The 22,568-nt window shown below is 35.9% G+C and overlaps 1 protein-coding gene across 1 annotated transcript; it reads right to left on the bottom strand.

Moving 5' to 3' along the window:
• Window positions 1-732: 732 nt before the first annotated feature.
• Window positions 733-21,186, bottom strand: LOC127837252 (BTB/POZ domain-containing protein 8-like). The gene is made up of 10 exons (XM_052364168.1): window positions 20,140-21,186; window positions 17,636-17,746; window positions 16,607-16,763; window positions 15,729-15,920; window positions 14,356-14,541; window positions 10,213-10,295; window positions 9,605-9,686; window positions 7,102-7,231; window positions 4,136-4,209; window positions 733-3,299 (listed from the first exon to the last, which is right to left on the bottom strand). Exons 1-10 carry the CDS (start codon window positions 20,772-20,774, stop codon window positions 2,850-2,852), a joined length of 2,100 nt encoding a protein of 699 aa, XP_052220128.1. The 5' UTR covers window positions 20,775-21,186; the 3' UTR covers window positions 733-2,849.
• Between the last annotated feature and the right edge of the window lie 1,382 nt (window positions 21,187-22,568).

The raw sequence follows: 22,568 nt of genomic DNA, 5'->3' as shown, positions 1-22,568 counted from the left end.
TTGTTTAATTTAATACAGAATTTATATATACTAGTATGATAGCTTACATGGTGAGGTTGTTTCGGTTGGATTTGGTTATTGACATTTAGCATAAAATGGTGGTCCCCTGCCAAGTTTGTTAAAATCATTCATCTGGGGTCAAATTGGTAACAACATTGGAGTAACTGATTTCTCCTATGTATTAATGTTTTTCAAAAATGTCTTAATCCACAATATCCAGAGATTTGGTATTAAGCATATAAATATATGGTCGTCCTCTACCAAGTTTTTTAAACTCGTGCCCTTTGGGTCAAAATTGGCCCAACCTTGGGGGGTAATTTGTTTTCATGAAATCTATCCAATTTGAAAATGCTTGCAGTCTTTAAAAAAAACATGGCCACCAGGTGGTGTTAGTTTCCTAATATGATTACAATTAAGAAACATTGCAACACTAGAAATAACATTTTTTTGTCCTTTGATTACAAATGGTCATTTATCTACCAAATATTGTATAATCTATTAAGCCGCGATTCCAGAAAACTTTATGTGCAGGGTAGATTTCTTTATAGGGTAGACATGTGCATATTGTCAGATTGTTGTGCTTAAAAGAATTTTTAGGGAGTTACTGAAATAGAAATGTGTTTTCTGTATTCTACCATTTTGAATTACTCTGCCGCATTAACATATCCAGTATGGTCTGCCATTAAAACGGTATCCCTATGTGACAGAATGAAAGTAAACGCCAAATAAACACAATGTTCATTGTTTATTGTAAAAACACTTGTAAATAAAACAAAAGATTTACGTGAAAGTATGTAAAACAAAAAATATGGGTAAAAATATCACAATAAATTATCACAAAACAATTCTACGCAAAGTAAAACAGTTTACTGTGCAACTAATCACTCGTTATATAAGCATTTGTATTGAGGTTAAGGAATTTAAAAAAACTATTCTGAGCAAAAAAAAGAAGAAAGAAATCTTGTTTTGATCTGAAAAATATTGTAGATGTTCTTCTTTTCATTTCTTTTCATTTAGTCAGTTTAAAGCCATATTCAACTATTTTTTATAAGATTAATAGACAAAATGGAGTGTACTGCATAAAACCAGCACTATTACTTTCTTTAATGCAAGGAGACTGTGAGTAATCGCTCTTAATTAATAATTAATTAATAAAGGATTGAACTTGCAATCTCTAAGCACAATCTACAAACGGACATAACATTAGCTATATGCCATACTGGTCTTTTTCTTAAAACGGCTTGATAATTAAGTTCAATTTTTTTTATCAACATTGTTAACACATTTCTTTAGCCTTGGATTGGGTTTAACCTGAAATTATCAAAACAATCTGAAAGGATTGGGTTTATACTGAAATTAACAAAACAATCTGAAGTATTCACGTACCTTATTCTTATGTCAAACTAAATCACGTTTTTATTGGCAAGTTTATCCATGGAAAGCAATTGAATAAGATAAATAAACAAGAGATGTGTTTGTAAGAAACACAATGCCCCCTAATGCGCGGCTTTTTTTATGCCCCCCTTCGAAGAAGAGGGGGTATATTGCTTTGCTCATGTCGGTCTGTCGGTCGATTCGTCCACCAGGTGGTTGTCAGACGATAACTCAAGAACGCTTTGGCCTAGGATCATGAAACTTCATAGGTACATTGATCATGACTGGCAGATGAGCCCTATTGATTTTGAGGTCACTAGGTCAAAGGTCAAGGTCACGGTGACCCGAAATAGTAAAATGGTTTTTAAATGATAACTCAAGAACGCATACGCCTAGGATCATGAAACTTCATGGGTAGATTGATCATGACTCGCAGATGACCCCTATTGATTTTGAGGTCACTAGGTCAAAGGTCAAGGTCACGGTGACCCAAAATAGTAAAATGGTTTCCGCATGATAACTCAAGAATGCATACGCCTAGGATCATGAAACTTCATGGGTAGATTGATCATGACTTGCAGATGACCCCTATTGATTTTGAGGTCACTAGGTCAAAGGTCAAGGTCACGGTGACCCGAAATAGTTAAATGGTTTTCGGATGATAACTCCAGAACGCATATGCCTAGGATCATGAAACTTCACAGGTAGATTGATCATGACTCGCAGATGACCCCTATTGATTTTGAGGTCACAAGGTCAAAGTCACGGTGACCCGAAATAGTTAAATGATTTTCGGATGATAACTCAAGAACGCTTTTGCCTAGGATCATGACACTTCATAGGTACATTGATCGTGACTCGCAGATGACCCCTATTGATTTTCAGGTCACTAGGTCAAAGGTCAAGGTCACAGTTACAAAAAACGTATTCACACGATGGCTGCCACTACAACGGACAGCCCATATGGGGGGCATGCATGTTTTACAAACAGCCCTTGTTTTCTTTGACCTTGAAGGATGACCTTGACCTTTCACCACTCAAAATGTGCAGCTCCATGAGATACACATGCATGCCAAATATCAAGTTGCAATGTTCAATATTTCAAAAGTTATTGCAAAACTTTACTGTAAGGTTAAAGTTTTGGGACAGAATGACAGACAGAAAGAAAGACAGGCCAAAAACAATATACCCCGATCATTCGATCCGGGGGCATAAAAAAACACAACTGCTTCAACTAAAACAAGTAGCTGAACAGGGGCAGATTCAAGAACATAAAGAAATCTTGACTTTGATATCAGTACAATGTAATGTTAACTTACAAGATAATCTTTTGAGAACTAAACATTTGCAAAACTACCAGAGAAATTTTACATGTTGAAGATTAAACACACAAAACAATTCTTTAACAGATAGTGCAGAAAGTCAATCAAGCCATCCACGAAAGTAAAGTACACTTAAGATCCAGATGCCTTAAATCAACCGATTGTAAAAGTAACTTCAAAGCTTGGCAACAATATATCCGGTTCAAACACGATTGGGTCTGGGCGTTGAAAGGGCTCTATTGCATCAATATCTATAAGACGCCCATTTGGCTGTAGAAGAACAACTTCATCAGCACTACAATTACTTGCGTTTTCTTCAGTTTCAATCCCATTTTCTTGTGAAGGTTTCTTTACTTTCAGGCTTTTGAATGTTGACTTATTTCTCTTTTGGGTGTCTGAGATTTTCTCGACTGATTTCCTTTTTTCTTTTCTCCTTGTTTTTGTTTCTGTAGACCCAGATTTTATGACTTGTGTCTTTCTATGGCTTTGAGTGTTGTGGTGGGATTTGTCATGGCGTTCTTTGGCAGGCTGAGGTATCTGGAGGTGACCAGTGTGACATTCGAAATACTCCTTTATTGACATCCCCTTCTCTGCTGATGTCTTCTAATAAGTTAAACAATATTTGTATTAATTCAAAATTTTAATTTACCCAACTCAAGAAGACTTATTTTCTAACACTAGTTACACCTCAAATTAAATTACTGAAGCAGGATTATAACAAGCAAATTCGTTGAATTGATATCCCCCGCCATTATACTTCTGGACACAAAAGTATTCTGGACGGATGGACAAGGCCAATGTTCATCATCCTCTTATCCATATGTATACTCATTCCAACTTTCAATGAAATCCGTCAAAGCACTTCCAATATATGGCTTCAGACACACAGAAAAAGCATTTTTTCAAGATACAAAGGGCCATAACTCCGTTATTATCCGATGGTGTACAATGCCATTTGGCGTGCATCATCCTCTTATCCATATATATACTCATACCAAGTTTCAATAAAATCTGTCTAAGCACTTACAAGAAATGGCTCCGGACACACAAAAAAAGCATTTTTTTAAGATACAAAGGGCCATAACTCCGTTATTATCTGATGGTGTACAATGCCATTTGGCGTGCATCATCCTCTTATCCATATATATACTCATACCAAGTTTCAATGAAATCTGCCAAAGCACTTCCAAGATATGGCTACGGACACAAAAGTGCCGGAAGGACGGACAACGCCAGAACAATATCCCTCCGCCTATGGCGGGGGATAATAAAACTCTTTAATAAGTAGTTATTAGCGTAAACAGATTATCTGCTTATTAATCTCGACAAATTTTTAAAGAAACAATGCACAAGTACTAGTAAGCATCAGAAGTCTTTTTTGCAAGCACTTAAGTATTTTGAGTTTTGATTTTTAAAAGTATGACACACAAGAATTATACCTTTCTGTTGTCACTGCTTAGTTTTGGTCTCCCCATCTTTGGCTTGGTAGACCCAATTTGAATGTAACCAGCATCTAAATAAACACAATGTTTTCATGTGTATCTCGGTCAACTTGCTAATTAATAAAACTGTTATGACACTGATCTGTAAGATGATCTTTTTACTTTCAATCATGATATAGCTGTAAAGTTGTTTACATTGCACTGTCATTTAGTAAAGTAGCATAATGCAGTTTGTCAGTCAACCGAAAAGTAGCAAATAACAAGAGCTGTCGAGTGCTTGACAGTATAACGTAAGCCATCATGGGGAAATTGTTCATATTCAATAATTTATTAGACGATCTTTCAAAATTAAACAAGGAAAAAAAAATTATTTTTTTGGGGGGGTGAGGGGGGGGGGGTTTAGAGGGGGTATAATGTGGGGTGTGGTAATTTATTAGACGATCTTTCAAAAATAAAAAAAGTAAAAAAAAATGTTTTTTTTTGGGGGGGGGGGGGGATAGGGGGGGCATGGGGTATTGTTTGGGTGGAATCCATTGTGGTATTCAGGTAAGTGTTGTTTTGTCAAAGTAATAATAAAATGTTATCATAAATAAAGAAGTTATGGCAATTTAAGCAAAATGTTCAATTATCTAAGTGTAAAAGGGGCCATAATTATGTCAAAACGCTTGATACAGTGGTCTGCTCTTGTTAGCTCACCTGTCAAGAAGTGACATGGTGAGCTTATGTGACCGTGTGATGTCCGGCGTCTGTATGTGCGTGTGTGCATGCGTGTGTTTGCAACAATTTGTTTGTGTAGACAGAAGAGGTCACAGTTTTCATCCCATCTTTATGAAATTTGGTAAGAATGTTTATATTGATGAAAGCTGGGTTGGAATTGTATTTGGATCATCTGGGGTCAAAAACTAGGTCACTAGGTCAATAACTAGGTCAAATAATATAAAAACCTTGTGTAGACAATAGAGGTCGCAGTTTTCATCCAATCTTTATGAAATTTGGCCAGAATGTTTATCTTGATAAAATCTGGGTTGGGATTGTATTTGGGTCATCTGGGGTCAAACACTAGGTCACTAGGTCAAAAACTAGGTCAAATAATAGAAAAACATTGTGTAGACAGTAGAGGTCACAGTTTTCATCCAATATTTATGAAATTTGGTCAGAATGTTTATCTTGATGAAACCTGGGTTGTGATTGTATTTGGGTCATCTGGGGTCAAAAACTAGGTCACTAGGTAAAAAACTAGGTAAAATAATAGAAAAACATTGTGTAGACAGTAGAGGTCACAGTTTTCATCCACTATTTATAAAATTTGGTCAGAATGTTTATCTTGATGAAATCTGGGTTGGGATTGTATTTGGGTCATCTGGGGTCAAAAACTAGGTCACTAGGTAAAAAACTAGGTAAAATAATAGAAAAACATTGTGTAGACAATAGAGGCCGCAGTTTTCGTCCAATCTTTATGAAATTTGGTCAGAATCTTTATCTTGATGAAATCTGGGTTGGGATTGTATTTGGGCTATCTGTAGTCGAAAACTAGGTCACTAGGTCAAATAGTAGAAAAACCTTTTATAGACAACAGGGGTCACAGTTTTCATCCAATCTTTATGAAATTTGGTCAGAATGTTTATCTTGATGAAATCTGGGTTGGGATTGTATTTGGGTCATCTGGGGTCAAAAACTAGGTCACTAGGTCAAATAATAGAAAAATCTTGTGTAGACAATAGAGGTCACAGTTTTCATCCAATCTTCATAGAATTTGATCAGAATGTTAATCTTGGTGAAATCTGGGTTGGGATTGTATTTGGTTAGTCAGGTGAGCGAATCAGGGCCATCATGGCCCTCTTGTTTATAGGTTCGGGTCATGTTGGTAAACAAGTATGCAAAATATAAAAGCACTATGTCAAAGGATATAGGAAATATTTGGGGTAGTATGCAAACTTTAACATAGATTTATCAATAATATGCATATTATAAGTATCAAAGGGGCAATAATTCTGTCAAAATGCTTGATACAGTTGTCTGCTCTTGTTTATAGGTTGGGGTCATGATGGTAAACAAGTTTGCAAATATGAAAGCAATATGTCAAGGGACATTGAAAATATTTGGGGTAGTACGCAAACTTTAACATTTGCTGCATATTCTAAGTGGAAAAGGGGCCATAATTATGACAAAATGCTTGATAGAGTTGCCTGCTCTTGTTTATAGGTTGGGGTCATGTTGGTAAAGAAGTATGCAAAGTATGAAAGCAATATGTCAAGGGACAATGAAAATAATTGGGGTAGTACGAAAACTTTAACATTTGCACGCTAACGGAAACGCCAACGCCGGGGTGAATAGGATAGCGCCACTATATATATTTCATATATAATAGTCAAGCTAAAAATGGTAAAAAACTATATTATTTTAAGATAAATAATAAAACCAGGCGTAGAATGTGATAAATAAATTTATGTGTACATATTTTCTATTATTTTAATTAACAAAATGAATCAACACATGCAAACTTGTCCCATCTGCCTGTTTAAATTAACCCTTTTTCCCATAAGAAGCAAAGTGAAAATGACTTGCAACCAGCATAAAACCAGAACAGCCTGCGAGTAACTTGCAGTCTGTTCAGGTTTTACGCTGTTTGCTGCTCATCAGTATCTAAGGGTTTGAAATGAGGCCTTTAAGGCTTGAATTTAGTAATAAAGGTATTTAATTAAATTTAACTTTCTATTGGACTAGAAATGCGTCAAATTACATATCTAAGTGTTGAAGGGTTAACCCTTTGCATGCTGGGAAATTTGTTGTCTGCTAAAATGTTGTCTGCTTAATTTCTAAAATTAGCATTTTCTTCTATTTTTTTTCATCACAATAGCAAATGGTTTGGATCCTGATGAGAGGCCACGTTCTCATCTACATCCAAACTGTTTGCAAAGGCCTTCAAAATTCGGTTCCAGCACTGAAAGAGTTAATAGACTGACTTTGTTTAACTGTGTCCCGCATGTCTGCAGATAGGAGGTCCCACTCTGCAGTGTCCACAACAAGCTGTATGTTGGTACAGAGCTGTTCCTCGCAGGTCCTGAACAAGTTCTCAATCAAGGACTCGAACTCCTGCAATTCAATTGTGCCAGCAAATCAAGTTAACTCCCTTTCAATCAGTGACTTGAACAAGGAACTCAAGTTAACTCCCCTTTCAATAAGGTTTTCTAAGAGGAAAATTTAACTACAAACTCCCTTTTTAATCATTGCAAAAAAAACCCCCAACAAATGCTGAAAGATATATGTGGTGAGGAATTAAAGTCAAAACCCCACTACAATTTGGAACTCAAACTTTTAAATGGCAAATGAATGCAGTAACCGTAATTCAAGTTATCCCTCTTGACAATAAGGGATCAAACTCCTGGAAGCTAATGAAGTCAACGTAGTCACTGAGTCAGGAATTTAAATTACTTGCTTACATTTTTATGCCCCCCTTCGAAGAAGAGGGGGTATATTGCTTTGCTCATGTCGGTCGGTCTGTCGGTCGGTCCGTCCACCAGGTGGTTGTCAGACGATAACTCAAGAACGCTTGGGCCTAGGATCCTGAAACTTCATAGGTACATTGATCATGACTCGCAGATGACCCCTATTGATTTTGAGGTCACTAGGTCAAAGGTAAAGGTCACGGTGACCCGAAATAGTAAAATGGTTTTTGAATGATAACTCAAGAACGCATACGCCTAGGATCATGCAACTTCATGGGTAGATTGATCATGACTCGCAGATGACCCCTATTGATTTTGAGGTCACTAGGTCAAAGGTCAAGGTCACGGTGACACGAAATAGTAAAATGGTTTCCGGATGATAACTCAAGAATTCAAACGCCTAGGATCATGAAACTTCATGGGTAGATTGATCATGACTCGCAGATGACCCCTATTGATTTTGCGGTCACTAGGTCAAAGGTCAAGGTCAGGGTGACCCGAAATAGTAAAATGGTTTTCAGATGATAACTCAAAAACGCATATGCCTAGGATCATGAAACTTGATAGGTAGATTGATCATGACTCGCAGATGACCCCTATTGATTTTGAGGTCACAAGGTCAAAGGTCAAGGTCACGGTGACCCGACATAGTAAAATGATTTTCGGATGATAACTCAAGAATGCTTTTGCCTAGGATCATGACACTTCATAGGTACATTGATTGTGACTCGCAGATGACCCCTATTGATTTTCAGGTCACTAGGTCAAAGGTCAAGGTCACAGTGACAAAAAACGTATTCACACTATGGCTGCCACTACAACGGACAGCCCATATGGGGGGCATGCATGTTTTACAAACAGCCCTTGTCAATATTGGGACTCAAATCAGTGAAAGGAAAAATACACGACAGGGTATATTTGTGTCCATCGCATTAGGCTTATTAGTCCACAAGCACCACATCTAAAAGGATATATTCCCCCACCGAATTAAAAAATCCTAAACAAAACTGGAATTTTAAAATATATGCATATTTTAGTAAAACAAACATTTAAATCTGATATAAACACTCCTAATGTTTTTAACTATGTTTTAACTACTTTTTAATTGTATCATTCCGTAAAAAGCAACAAGGAACTCATTATGTGGTTATGTCCGCGGTCTGTCCTGGCCACTATCTCCTCCTACACTATTAGCACTAGAACCTCGAAACTTACACACATGGTAGCTATGAGCATATGTGGGACAGTGCACTATTTGGAATTTTGATCTGACCCCTGGGTCAAACATGCGGCGTGGGGATAAGGGTCGGCCACGGCTGCACTATTTCTATTTATTGAATGTAAGTGAATTGAATACAGTATTGAATTCCCTGTCCAGAATTCCATGTAAAACAAGACTATTGCCAAGCAATATATGTCCCCTACCAGCCCCACCATTGTCAGAAATTTCACCATTGTGAGATTTTTTAATTTTTTTAAATATTTGTAGCCATAGCAACCAGAATTTTCGACATAGGAACAAAATGAAATGATGTGCATGATGGCCATATTGCCATCTATCCATGTTTCAAGTTTCATGAAAAAATATGAAGAACTTTTAAATTTATCACAGGATCCAAAAAAACACATTTGTCAGCAGTATTTCTAGTCTATTTGTTGCCATAGCAACCATAATTTTGGACGTAGGAACAAAATGAAATGACATGCATAATCTCCATATTGCCATCTATCCATGTTTCAAGTTCTCCTGTGAAACCGGTAGGGGACAAAAAAATCCCCTGGAAGGTCCTTCACCCTATTTCCCCAACATCAAAGGAAAGAAAAGGCTTCAAATGAACTCCAGGAACTTCCCTGTACGAAAATGGACTCAAAATGAAGTCACAAATTGAAGTTAAATTTCTTAAAAAATAGAACTCTTTAAAGGCTTTCTTATGTTTACATTTATGAATTTAATAAGGATAAAGTTGAGAAGTTCACCAACGATTGAAAAACAGTTATGAACAAAGTGGAAACACCTTACCTCACTAAAGGTTTTTGCACTTTCTGTGTCATTTCTCAATGTTTCTATGGTCTTCACCCACTTGTGCACTGCAAGATAGGCCCTGAAATTGCACGGGTAAATATTTGACGTGAATGTGAAATTTATTGCCAAAATCATAGTCCTTATGTTTTTTTAATTGATATAACATAATGAATGTGTTACGATCGGGGCAAGCTGTTTAAATCACTAATTTAAGTATGACCTTGATTTTTTACCTTCAGAACAGGCAACATGCAATCTACATATGCATGGTAACATATGTTATTTTAAAATTGAGCAATACATAAGGGCCATGGTCTGTGAAAAGGGGATTTAATGCATGTGCCTAAAGTCTCATCCCAGACCATCGGAGACGACACTTTTCGCTTTTATGATATTGTTTGTTTAAAGAAAGTCTCGTTTTAGCAAAAATTAAGTTTAGGCGGAAAGTGTCGTCCCTGATTTGCTAGTGCGGACTGCACAGGCTAATCTGGGATGAGACTTTAGGCACATGCATTAAATCCCCTTTTCACAGAGAACAGCTCATATATAAACTGAAAGCTTTTTGGACATGTATGTAAACCAGACCACATATTTGCTGCTGTTACCTGCAGGCCATATCTGGGCTGAGAGTTTTGATGATCAGGGTAAAGATGTCCTCTATAGGCTGCTTGTTGAAGGTCAGGCTCCTCTGAACAGGTATACAAAAACATTGCATCTGATACACAAAGTCACCAAAATTGGATCTGACATGCATAGTTAAGATTATTGGATCTGACATGCATAGTCACGATAATTGGATCTGAAATGCATAGTCACGAAAATTGGATCTGACACTCATTGTCACCAAAATTGGATCTAATACAGTACTCATTGTCACCAAAATTGGATCTGACAGTCATGAAAATTGGATCTGACACCCATAGTCACAAAAATTGGATCTGACCCTCATTGTCACCAAAATGGGATCTGACACTCAAGATCATGGGATCTAATACTCATAGTCACGAACATTGATTCTTATACTCATAGCCACTTACATTGAATCTAACATTCAATTGCCGAGATAATTGGATCTGAGACTCATAGTTTTAAACATTTGATCTGACACTCGTAGTGACGAAAATTGGATCAGACACTCTTTGCCAAGATAATTCGATCTGACAATCATAGTCACAAAAATTGGATATGAGTAGGGATGCAAGAGGTTAACCGGTTAACCTACCAAAATGACCAGTTAACCGGTTACATTTTCGGGTAAAGGTTAACCTGAAAGAAAATATTTTGTATTTTTTTCATGGAATAATTCGTACGATTTTACTTTTTTCGCGTGACATACTGCTAAGTTGCGCTGGTGACTAGTTAGAACAACATGCTGCACCATCGACGGTAATAAATAACGTGTCAACAACCAAAGTAATAAAGCAATTAATCAATACCTTTGTGATAACAAAAAGGGGGTATGTTTTGATAACAGACACTATTGTTTTTTTTACTCGCAAACTGCGGTGAGTAGGAGCTATTAGCGAAGAAATAATTAACACGCTTATTGAACTCACGATAAAAAACAGTTGAGACATTGGACGGCTTATTTTGATGTTTTGTTAACCAATATCCAACACTGATTTCTCGAAAAAATACCGTGTTTATAAGTTACAATTTTATCAAGAATTGCATTCGTAGTTAAAATCTTCACGAGTTAACGTTGTGTTTGTTTATCAAAAATATTATCATTATGATAATTTACGTTCAGCCATTCCACCATTACCGTCCGATGCAAGTTGTATTTAAGAAAGCAAATTATTTACTAATAAATAATTACACATCAATTAAAAATATTTAAAAAATAAAACTGTTCAATTTAGTATTCATGTAATTGCTTAAAATTTGTGCCCTTTGGTACGTTAACAAACATACGTAACTATCAGTATTTGAGATCATAATACTCAGTTACTTCGCTATTAAATAAATATACTGATTATATTAAATATTCAACCCACATTTCATTCAAATTAATTTATTTAGCATTCGTGTCCTTTATTTTACCCACATTTTTTAATTGTATAATGAAAATCAAACGATACTACTTCGGCTACAAACGCTAAAATGCAAACAACAAAATATGCAATTATCGAATAAGAAGAGATGCGAATTTGTTGAACACAATGACCCACTTTACGTCGAATTGAAAGGGACAAAACATTTCTATATTAAGCCAACTAGAGTTTCATAATTAAAACAGAATGAACAAAGGGACACACCATTTTTGTGAGCGATACGCCGCGAATGTAATATAATCTGCCCCACCAAAAATAATGTAATAACACGTGAAAATGAAAATTGTATAGTTTTTTATTTTTTTACTCCTATGCATTTACGTAGGAAAAATATATAACATATATAGCATACATTTACAAAATTATTAAAATAAATTGTATAATACATTTTAATACGAAAATGGCATGTTATCAACGCAAGCAATTTCAAATTTGAAATTACTTTTGTTTCAACAGAGCGGTTCGAGCGGTATGACATTTTTTACGTACTCTTTATCATTTTAACTACTTAAGGCGTTTCGGTTAACAGGTTAATAACCTGTTACGGAAAAAGGTTAACCGGTTAATGATTTTTGTAGCCTCTTGCATCCCTAGATATAAGACTCTTTCAGGATCTGACAATTATTGTAATTACGAATTATATCTGTTCAAACCACTTCAAAAATTGTGTTAGAAAGCTTTATCCAGGAAGTGAATGTTGGTCTTCATTTAGGAACAAGAATATCAGTTAAACTAATGGATGCTCCCCGCTTTGTCAATGTATGTGTTAATAAACACCTAAAAAATCTATTATTAGCCTTGGTGACCTTGACCCAGTGACCTAAAACCTCATCAAAAGGTAGAGGTCCATGCAAGGTACCTACATGCCAAATATGAAAGCGATTGGTAAAGTATTGAAGACGCTATGAGAAACGGTAGCAAAAGCGTGATGGAAGGAAGTCTATTATTAGTCTCGGTGACCTTGACCCCAGTGACCTCAAACCTCATCAAAAGGTAGAGGTCCATGCAAGGTACCTACATGCCAAATATGAAAGCGATTGGTAAAGTATTGAAGGCGCTATGAGAAACGGTAGCAAAAGTGTGACGAAAGGAAGTCTATTATTAGCCTCAGTGACCTTGACCCAGGCAGTGACCTCAAACCTCATCAAAAGGTAGAGGTCCATGCAAGGTACCTACATGCCAAATATGAAAGAGATCGGTTAAGTATAGAAGGTGCTATGAGAAACTGTAACAAAAGAGTGACGGAAAAATCTATTATTAGCCTCAGTGACCTTGACCTTGACCCCAGTGACCTCAATCTTCATTAAAAGGTAGAGGTCCATGCAAGGTACCTATATGCCAAATATGAAAGAGATCGGTTAAGTATTGAAGGTGCTATGAGAAACTGTAACAAAAGTGTGACAGAAGAATCTATTATTAGCCTCAGTGACCTTGACCTTGACCCCAGTGACCTCAAACATCATCAAAAGGTAGAGGTCCATGCAAGGTACCTACATTCCAAATATGAAAGAGATCGGTTAAGTATTGAAGGTGCTATGAGTAGAGCTGCAACGATTCGATCCGATTCATCGAAAATCGATTCGAAATGCTTCGATTCGATTACGATACCAAACCTACCAAATTCGATTCAATACTTTAACATATATACATATATATACATAGATACATAAAGCGCGCTGTATTCTGCCTATTGATACAGGAAGGTGTAGGTTTTATCTTTACCTGTAATTACGACGCGCGCGATTGGTTGCTTATTATTTTAGTCATCCAATCAATAAGCCCGTTACGGTCTACTTTCGGAAAAAGCGTCAAAATGGCTGAACAAGTTGTTGCCGACAAATTGAAATTATCAGATGCGCCTAAGAAGCTAAAATCAAAAGTGTGGCAGTATTTTGGGTTTCGGAATGGTAGCCCTACCGATAAAGCAAAGTGTAAACTGTGCTTCACGGATGTGGCGTACGCTAAGTCCGGCTCAACCACTAATCTAATGCAATACGTCAAACGCAAATATAACGTTGGTTTAGCAAGACTAAGACTAAGAGGTCGCACAAGTGAAACTACTCAAGTCGCCAGCCAGAAAAGTTGTTATATTTCTGTTGGAGTTTTGTTAAGTTAATTAGAGAATGTGATTTGTCCTTCAGGTAACAGGTGATGCTGTCATGGCACAATTGTAGACATGCTTATAGCGGTTTTGGGTAAAAGTATAATAGTGATAATACTACCATTCAACTGATTCCAATTACGTTCTTCTGATATTTTTTTTTATATTATTGTGTAATCAACACAATCTTCTAATCAGAAGTTTTTATATTAAAATTGAGTCCTAATTTGCTATTCTTTTTTATGTGTTTTATTGAAATTACATTTGAACAGAAATGTTAATTTTTAGGCATAAGAGTGAATATATGATAAAACTAGGTTTGAAGATGAATCGAATCGAAAAAATCGGTATCGGAGTGTCTGAAATCGAAATCGAATCGAATCGAGCTGTTGGTGAATCGTTGCAGCTCTAGCTATGAGAAACTGTAACAAAAGTGTGACGCAAGTAAGGAAGGAAGGAAGGACAAACTGGCAACTTTATGCTCCGCCGAAATTTTATTTCGGGGAGCATAATTAAAAACTTGGTGTGTTGTATATTTAATTTGTAAATTAAAAATAAACACTTATATAAAAACTCCTTAGATTTACAATCACCTCATCCAGCCTTCGCAGATTAGTGTTGGATATAAGATTGACGAAGTTAGAACTGGCAAACTTGATGGCAGCTTCCTTGAGATCCTCAATCATTCCAAACATGGGCTCGATCCACTTGATACTTCTGGGCGTCTTCTCGTTCAACTGGCAGCATGTCAATAATGTGTCCAGAACTGTGTCCACCGACTGAAAGAAAGAGAACTAGTATTATTAAGAAAACAGTTCACCGACTGAAAGAAAGAGAACTAGTAGATTTCTATTATCAAGAAAACAGTTCACCAACTGAAAAAAAAAGAGAACTAGTATTATCAAAAAACAGTTCACCGACTGAAAGCAAGAGAACTGAAGTATTATCAAGAAAACAGTAATTGAAATAAGACATTTGACTAATTAGCAGCCATTTTTATATTTTTGATTTGACTAAATAAAATGTAACAAACTTATCTAAGTTACTCTAAAAATCTCAGATACAAATTTATAAGAGCATGACTGTGATAGGCTTTGGCTGAAGTACTCTTATGAGACTTGTATATTGTTTTTAAATAGTTACATTAATTATCAGAATCATTTGACGGTCATAGTGTCTAATTTATTCATACATTTTTATAGCAAAGAAGTATGCTGAAGTTCTGGCTCCAGGACTGGTATTGTCCAGGGTCTGTAACATAACTATAAAGACCTTATGTAAAATTGCTAAGTGTAAAAAAAGGCTCAAAACAGTTTGATTTCTCACCATTATAGGAATATGAATTATACCAGTATAATTTAGAATTTTCGCTTCAATTTACCTCAAATGGGGAATAATAAATATTGCTCGAGTTATAACCTTTGAATAAATCGCCCCCTTGGTGCAATAAGGTACTATGTTACATTGAAATTAAAAGGCACATGGTATCTTTTTGCACCAATGGGGTGAAATATTGATAAAAAATTACATAAAATATACAGGATAAGCTTAATGGACATTAAAACTTCAAACTGTTTATTACTGTACTTAACAGCTTTATTTCCAAAACATCTGAAATTCAAACCATCACAGAAAATTTTGGGACTGTAGTTCGGAAAACAAACAACACGTTTTGCCATGGGGAATATAGCTGAATAATGGCTATAAAATAAGCCAAAAAAAGGCCAATCTTTGTTATGACAAATTTCAAACTAGCTTTACCAAACTTTGCATATGGGGTAATTTGAGTGTGGAAAAAATATTTTATTTAGTTAAATGATATCTCTTAAGCCACTCCACAGAAACCAGCTTACCAAAGTGATTGAAGTCAGTGTTAGTTGACTTACTGACCCCTGTCATATGACTGAAATACTGTTGAAACTGACAAACAATCAAACTAAACAAAGAAAGAATCATAGAATCCTACCAGATCATCTACAGCCACTTTCAGGCACATTTCCAGCATCTCCCTGGGCAACGTGAGCAGTTCCTTGGTGTTCCACACTTGGGCAAGATGCTTGTTGATCCACTTCACGCACTTGTCTCGAAGGTCTGGCATATTAAAACTGGCAGCACATGCTAGTGCGTATGGTACTTGCTTGGTACATTCCTTGCAGGGCTTTTAATGGGGGGAAAAAAGAACATGATGTTTTTGCTACATTGTAGGTACCTATTCTGCACAGCTTGTATGGCTTAAAGATAAAATAACAAGGTTGTTTCTGAAGTGCCGTGCTCTTTGTAAATAAACAAGCAAATTCGTTGAATTGATATCCCCCGCCAAACTAGAGCTTTGTAACAGATGTAAGCATTTTTTCAAGATACAAAAGGCCATAACTCCGTTATTAACGGATGGTGTACAATGCCATTTGGCGTGCATCATCGTCTTATCCATATATATACTCATACCAAGTTTCAATGAAATCAGCCAAAGCACTTCCAAGATATGGCTCAGGACACAAAAGTGCCGGACGGACGGAAGGACGGACAACACCAAAACAATATCCCTCCGCCTTTGGCGGGGGATAATAAACTTGTAGAGCTTTTCATGCCTTAAAATATGGAAACACAATACAAATATGTCATAATGAAAAGAGAAATGGTTTCACTTCTTTCTTATCAGTGGTCACATGTTCACAAACATAAGAGAATGGCAATAAGAAAAAAAAAAGTAATAATCTTATGAGCAAATAAGGAATGAGTTACATGTTAAATCTTTCACACGATCTAGCTAAACAACACACAAGGAAATGTATTTTACACAATTTAAATCATTATAACAAATTTTGAAATACAAGTTGTGAGTACCTTGTGAAAAAAGTGACAGTAGTCCCGTGTAAGGTTGAAGGTTACAACGTCCCGAAGCCTATCCAATGCGTACATATCAGCAAGTTTTGCCATGGAGTGCATTTCAACCCTCGGGTCGATATCGACGCAACCACCGTATATGTAGAATAGCATCTGCCTGAAATGACGGCGGATAAAAAAGCAACCTTCTAAAATCAAACAGTCTCATAAGGAAAGGTCTAGGATCAAAAAAGGTACGTGCTGCTTAAAAGGAGCAGCTTTAAAAGCTGGACCAGTCTGGTGACATTTTCTACTTCATTACTGAGTCCAAAGAATTTCTTCATCAAACATTTGTTATTAAAAATTATAAGCACAGCCTTTTGATTTGCCACTGAATATTTGTAAAATACATAACAAATATCAAGAATCCCATAAATATTGAATTCATTGTATTTACTTCTCCTGAGGGCCCAGAGGGGGAAAGCAAGAAGGGGCAGGACATGTCATCCTGCTATTTCAATCGAGATCTTTCTTTAGTCTGAAAACAGGTGTTTGCATTGTACACCCATTTCCTTGTTGGTGCTGGTTTGACCATTTATAAATCCTTAAGCACTTAGATAAATAAGTATTTCGACCGTATTTAGTCCCATAGAATATTGAATTTAGTTAAAGGCCTTTCTTACTAGGTTCAGGTTGTAAAGACTTCAATTCCAACCCTTAGTTACTGATGAGCTGCAAACAGCATAAAACCTGAACAGACTGCGAGTTACTCGCAGGCTGTTCTGGTTTCATACTGGTTGCAAAAGCCATTTTTACTTTGTTTCTTATGAGGGAAAAGGTTAACTAAGTCACAGCGAGGTTTGAACATATAGGTTGTTAAGGAATGGCAATAAGCAGCAAAAGTGGTATATTGATCAGAGGACAGACTGTGTAAGTCTCAGTGTCCTCTCACTTAAGACCTATTGCATGATAAACTTGGTACAAATGTCATGCACTAGTTGTGTGCTTTGCATGTCTATTGGAAAAGTCTTAAAACTTAAAAGCACCAACCACACGTCTGCTATGCTAGCCCCTTCAATACACATCATTTGACTGTCCGTTTCCCTCCAACAATTGCTCAGCATGGCACCAAAATACTCCGATCTTGTAGATAAAACACACCTGTGACCAATAAAGTGAGTTTAATATCTAGTAGTTGACATAACTATAAAATGAAATAATGTGTAATTAAGCACTTTACACACACATGCACGCTTGTACGCAAACAAACACACACGCACAAACACACAAATAATTAAACACTGAACTGCTGTATTTTAAGCATGTTTCTTTTCATTCAAGTCTGTTATTTGATTCTTAGGACAATAGGACGGAAAACACTGAAAAAGTTTAGGCTTAAGGTAGCGCATCTCTAATGATTTCCCGCGATTTCTTCGAAGGTTGAAGAGCCTACTATTAGGTGCCGTAGCCTAGTGGTTAAGGCGATAGACTAGAAATCTTTTGGGATATTCCCGCGCAGGTTCGAATCCTGCCGACGACGTATACTTTTTTGCGACGCGTTTTATTTATTTTCTAACGTAATTTGATTTAATATGTCATATAAGCTATATATATTGTTAAATATGTTGCAATTTTTATGCACATTCTTCAATTATTAAAATTAAAACAACGTTATGGCGAAATTGGGTGATTTACTGTTGAAAATACAAACCATGCATGTTGCATTTTTATTTTTATTTCAAAAAGTAAACGGTAAATATGTCTATTTCTTGGTATTTTTGCTGTATATAGTGTTTCTATAAAAACTAAGTTTAAAATATGACTTAAATGATGCTATTTTGAATTTTATGACACTTTGTTTTTAACCGACCCAATTTTTACTTGGCTGAAATCACTTACATTTCATGGTGCTCTTCCATAGATAAAAATTTGTAAAAAATAAATGTCTGTAAAAGAATACTTATTTCATCTTGTTTAAACTTTAAACACCTTTACAGCATCTGTACACACCAACTGCATGCCCATATTTGGAAATTTGAATGAATTATGGAACTTTTATATACCCCAGGGGTGAAAATAAACTGGACAAAAGCCGAGCGTGGGGGTGGTTTTGAAAAAATCGGTATATTTTTTTAAAAAGCATGGAAAGCCTACCTACAAATTTGCATGTAGTTCAGTGAAATGATGCTGATTAAGAAAAAAATTAATTAGATTATATTTGGATATGTGCCCATTAGAGGTGCGCTACCTTAAGATATAATCTGATTGATTATCAATTGTGCAAATGTTTTAATTTTGTATGCACTTTGTCTTATAATATGCTATATAATATATATTCCCAATTGACATGCCCTAGCTTACTGCAACAGAATTAATTCCAATATAAACAAAGTGAAAGTTCTGAGTTCCAACAGCCAAGACTTTTTCTTACCATTTTTGGTGAAAAAGGGAAATAAGCATCAATCTCCATCTAATCAGGACAAATTATTATTTTGCCTCATTTATAACTTTTGAATAATTATTGATTAAACTTGTATAAAACATAAAATAATTAACATGAATATCTGTTTAATGGATTTTACAACTTCAATTGCATTATTTCTATACTTAATAGCTTTATTTCCGAACAATCAATTGGGAATATCGAGACAGGATTTGGAAAAAATATCCTCTTTGCCATTGGGGGTATGATAAAACAAGACTATTGCCAAGCAATATATGTCCCCTACCGGCTCCACCATTGTCAGAAATTCCACCATTGTCAGATTATTTTTTTTATTTGTTGCCATAGCAACCAGAATTTTTGGCGTAGGAACAAAATGAAATGACGTGCATAATGTCCATATTGCCATCTATCCATGTTTACAGTTTCATGAAAAAATATTAACAACTTTTAAAGTACTCGCATGATCCAGAAAACCACCATTTTCAGCAGTCTATTTGTTGCCATAGCAAACAGGATTTTTAATGTAGGAACAAAGCGAAATGACGTGCATGATGTCCATATTGCCATCTATCCATGTTTTAAGTTTCATGAAAAAATATTAAGAACTTTTAAAGTTATTGCAGGATCCAGAAAAGTGTGACTGACTGACAGACTGACGGACAGAGCGAAAACCAAAAGTCCCCTCCGGTGAAATCAGTAGGGGACAATAAAATAAGCCCAAGAAGACCAGAACAGCCATAGCATAACAATTTATCTGAAATGTATTTTGTAAACTAAGCTATCAATGAGCTATATTTCTTTTGCCCAAATATTACAATAGTAACAAATTGCCATTACCATTACCACAGATTAAAACTGGACATTCAAAAAGGGACTTGTGTAATATGGGTTTTAAATGATCATAAAAAAGAATAATAGTTAACACATTCATTATTTAAATGGATTTTTCAGCTAAAAAATTTGATAAGTGTGCAAAATTAGACGGGATCTTTTTGGGGACTACTTTTTCCTTTGGGACTCCTACATTTTCCAGGTAAGGAATCCCAGGACTCCTGTTTTAAAATACTAGTAATACCCCTGATTGTAAAGCTGTTCAATCAACTTTTACCTGTGCGCTCGTATTTTGGTCCCATTAACTTCAATGACAAAGTCACAGTCTGTCTCCGCCAGCAACATGCTCAGCAAGTCCTCTCCCAGCTTACAACACGCCTCAACCCTTCTCAGCACTCCTAACTGCTTCTCCAACAAAGCTTGCATACCCGCACTTGAATCCTTAGGCCTCAACACTGGTCCACGTTTTTCGGCAATGCAACTTGGTTCTATATTTGATGCGTTTATATTATCTGCATGTGTCATAAGCCCATTGTTCACACTGCTTGAAGTATCACAGTCTTTGCATGATTGCATATCTGCATCTGTTAAATCATCCTTCTTCTCCATTACTGTAAGTAATACTGATGGTAAAGATTCAGAGCCTGTGGTTTCAAGTTCAAAACCATTCAACGCACGGGAACTATTATCAATACATACATTAGTGTAACATGAAGTCACCATCTTTTTAGCATCTACAATCACCTTTTTGACAAGCTCCTGTGCTTTTTGTTTATACACAAATTCAAGTGAATTACTCAGTTCTTCTTCATCTCTATCTCCTGCATGGTTGCAACATAATCTATTTGATTCAAAGTCACCACCGATTGAATCTGAAAAATTGTGTTGAACAGTTCCATTATTGGATCCCATAAAGTCAACACAATTGTTACAAACTTCATCTGACTGACTTTGTTCCAAATTTTCTGAAAATTGGCTAAAAAACCTTGTCTCCTTCTTTGCTTTATCAAGACTTGTGTTAGTTATGTTCTCTGATATTTCATGAATATTATTATCAAAATCATGTCTGAATGTTCCATCAACAGCCACCTGGCTTGAAACATTAATGTAACAAACAGTATCTGTATGTGAAAACAAGTTTGAGTTTCTTCCATTTGCGAAATAATCTGTCGATGATATGGTAGAATGAACTGTGCCAGACTGTACTCCAGTCTGATTGGCTGCATCCAGCCAAGGCTGGCTCTCATTGGTGGGATGTTGACCAATTAATGCTTGCAGATTTTGAAGTGCAGGTGCTACATCATCTTCAGTGTACAGAGCTCTGAAATTGCGTCCAATTTTGATATATTTCTCTGTTCTTTCAAAACTATGGTGTAACAATTCTTTAATATACTGGTAATAAAAGGCTATCTCTACTTTTATTGTAAAAATGTACGATATAAAAACTGAACAAAGTATTTATAGAAGGGTTTAACAATATGGCATCTATTCTACTATTAAAGTATAACAGGAAAAGGCAATAAAGCCTTATCACAGAAACCTGGTAACCTCTTAAAAATAGCTGATATAAATAAATTGGCTACTTTATAAATGCACAAAGGGCCAAACCTGAAGTTGTCCACTACAGCCTGGGTTTCTTCTGCTGACCACACCTGGTCAAGACTGACCACTGTCACACCTTCAGTGCACTGTCCTACCTCTGACAACCACTCCCACAAACCATCACATCTGAAAGAGAAATATTGTTTATTGAATTGTCAACTTTAGTGACAATGAAATGTAAAAATACCAATTCCTCACTATGCTGACCACATTATTATTGGTATTTTTATGCAGGACGAGTAAAGACTTAATGACCACTAGTCAAATTATGGACAAGTGCTATTTAGGGTGTGAAATTGATGATAAAGTTGTATGTGAATTATCAATGATTATTAAACACTTTTAATACAGTAAGCGTGTGCATGGACAAGACAATAATTTGGGTATGTCCAAACCCATGATTAATGGTTGTAAAATCCCAATGTATAAACAAAAGGGCCAATTGAGTTCACTGACACCAATTGTTGGAACAATTAACATTGATTACCTAGTTTTCGACCCTACTTGACCCAGATTCAAGTATGGACTTTATATGGTCAATACAAACATTCTGACCAAGTTTTATCAAGAGTGAGTCATAAATGTGGCCTCTAGGGTGGAAACAAGATTTGAACTGGTGACCTAGTTTTTTCATAAACCTGACCCATACTCAAACTTGGCCTAGGTATTGTCAAGATAAATATTCTCAACAAGTTTGATCAAGCTTGAGTAATAAATGTTACACCTTGAGAAGTTACTATTTTGTTTTAAGATTTGACTGGAAAACCTGGTTTCTAGACACACATGACAAAGATTCCAACTTGGACTCTATATTGACAAAGTAAACATTATGACCATGTTAAACAAGACTATGGCCAAGCAATATATGTCCCCTACCAGCCCCACCATTGTCAGAAATTACACCATTGTCAGAATTTTTATATATTTTTATTTGTTGCCATAGCAACCCGAATTTTTGACGTAGGAACAAAATGAAATGACGTGCATAATGTCCATATTGTCATCTATCCATGTTTCAAGTTTCATGAAAAAATATTAAAAACTTTTAAAGTTATCACAGGATCCAGAAACCACCATCTTCAACAGTATTTCTAGTCTATTTGT

This window comes from Dreissena polymorpha, chromosome 7, assembly GCF_020536995.1.
Source record: "Dreissena polymorpha isolate Duluth1 chromosome 7, UMN_Dpol_1.0, whole genome shotgun sequence".
NCBI lineage: Eukaryota > Metazoa > Mollusca > Bivalvia > Myida > Dreissenidae > Dreissena > Dreissena polymorpha.
The sequence above is the reverse complement of the archived record's forward strand: the minus strand, read 5'-3'. Positions and strand labels throughout refer to the sequence as shown.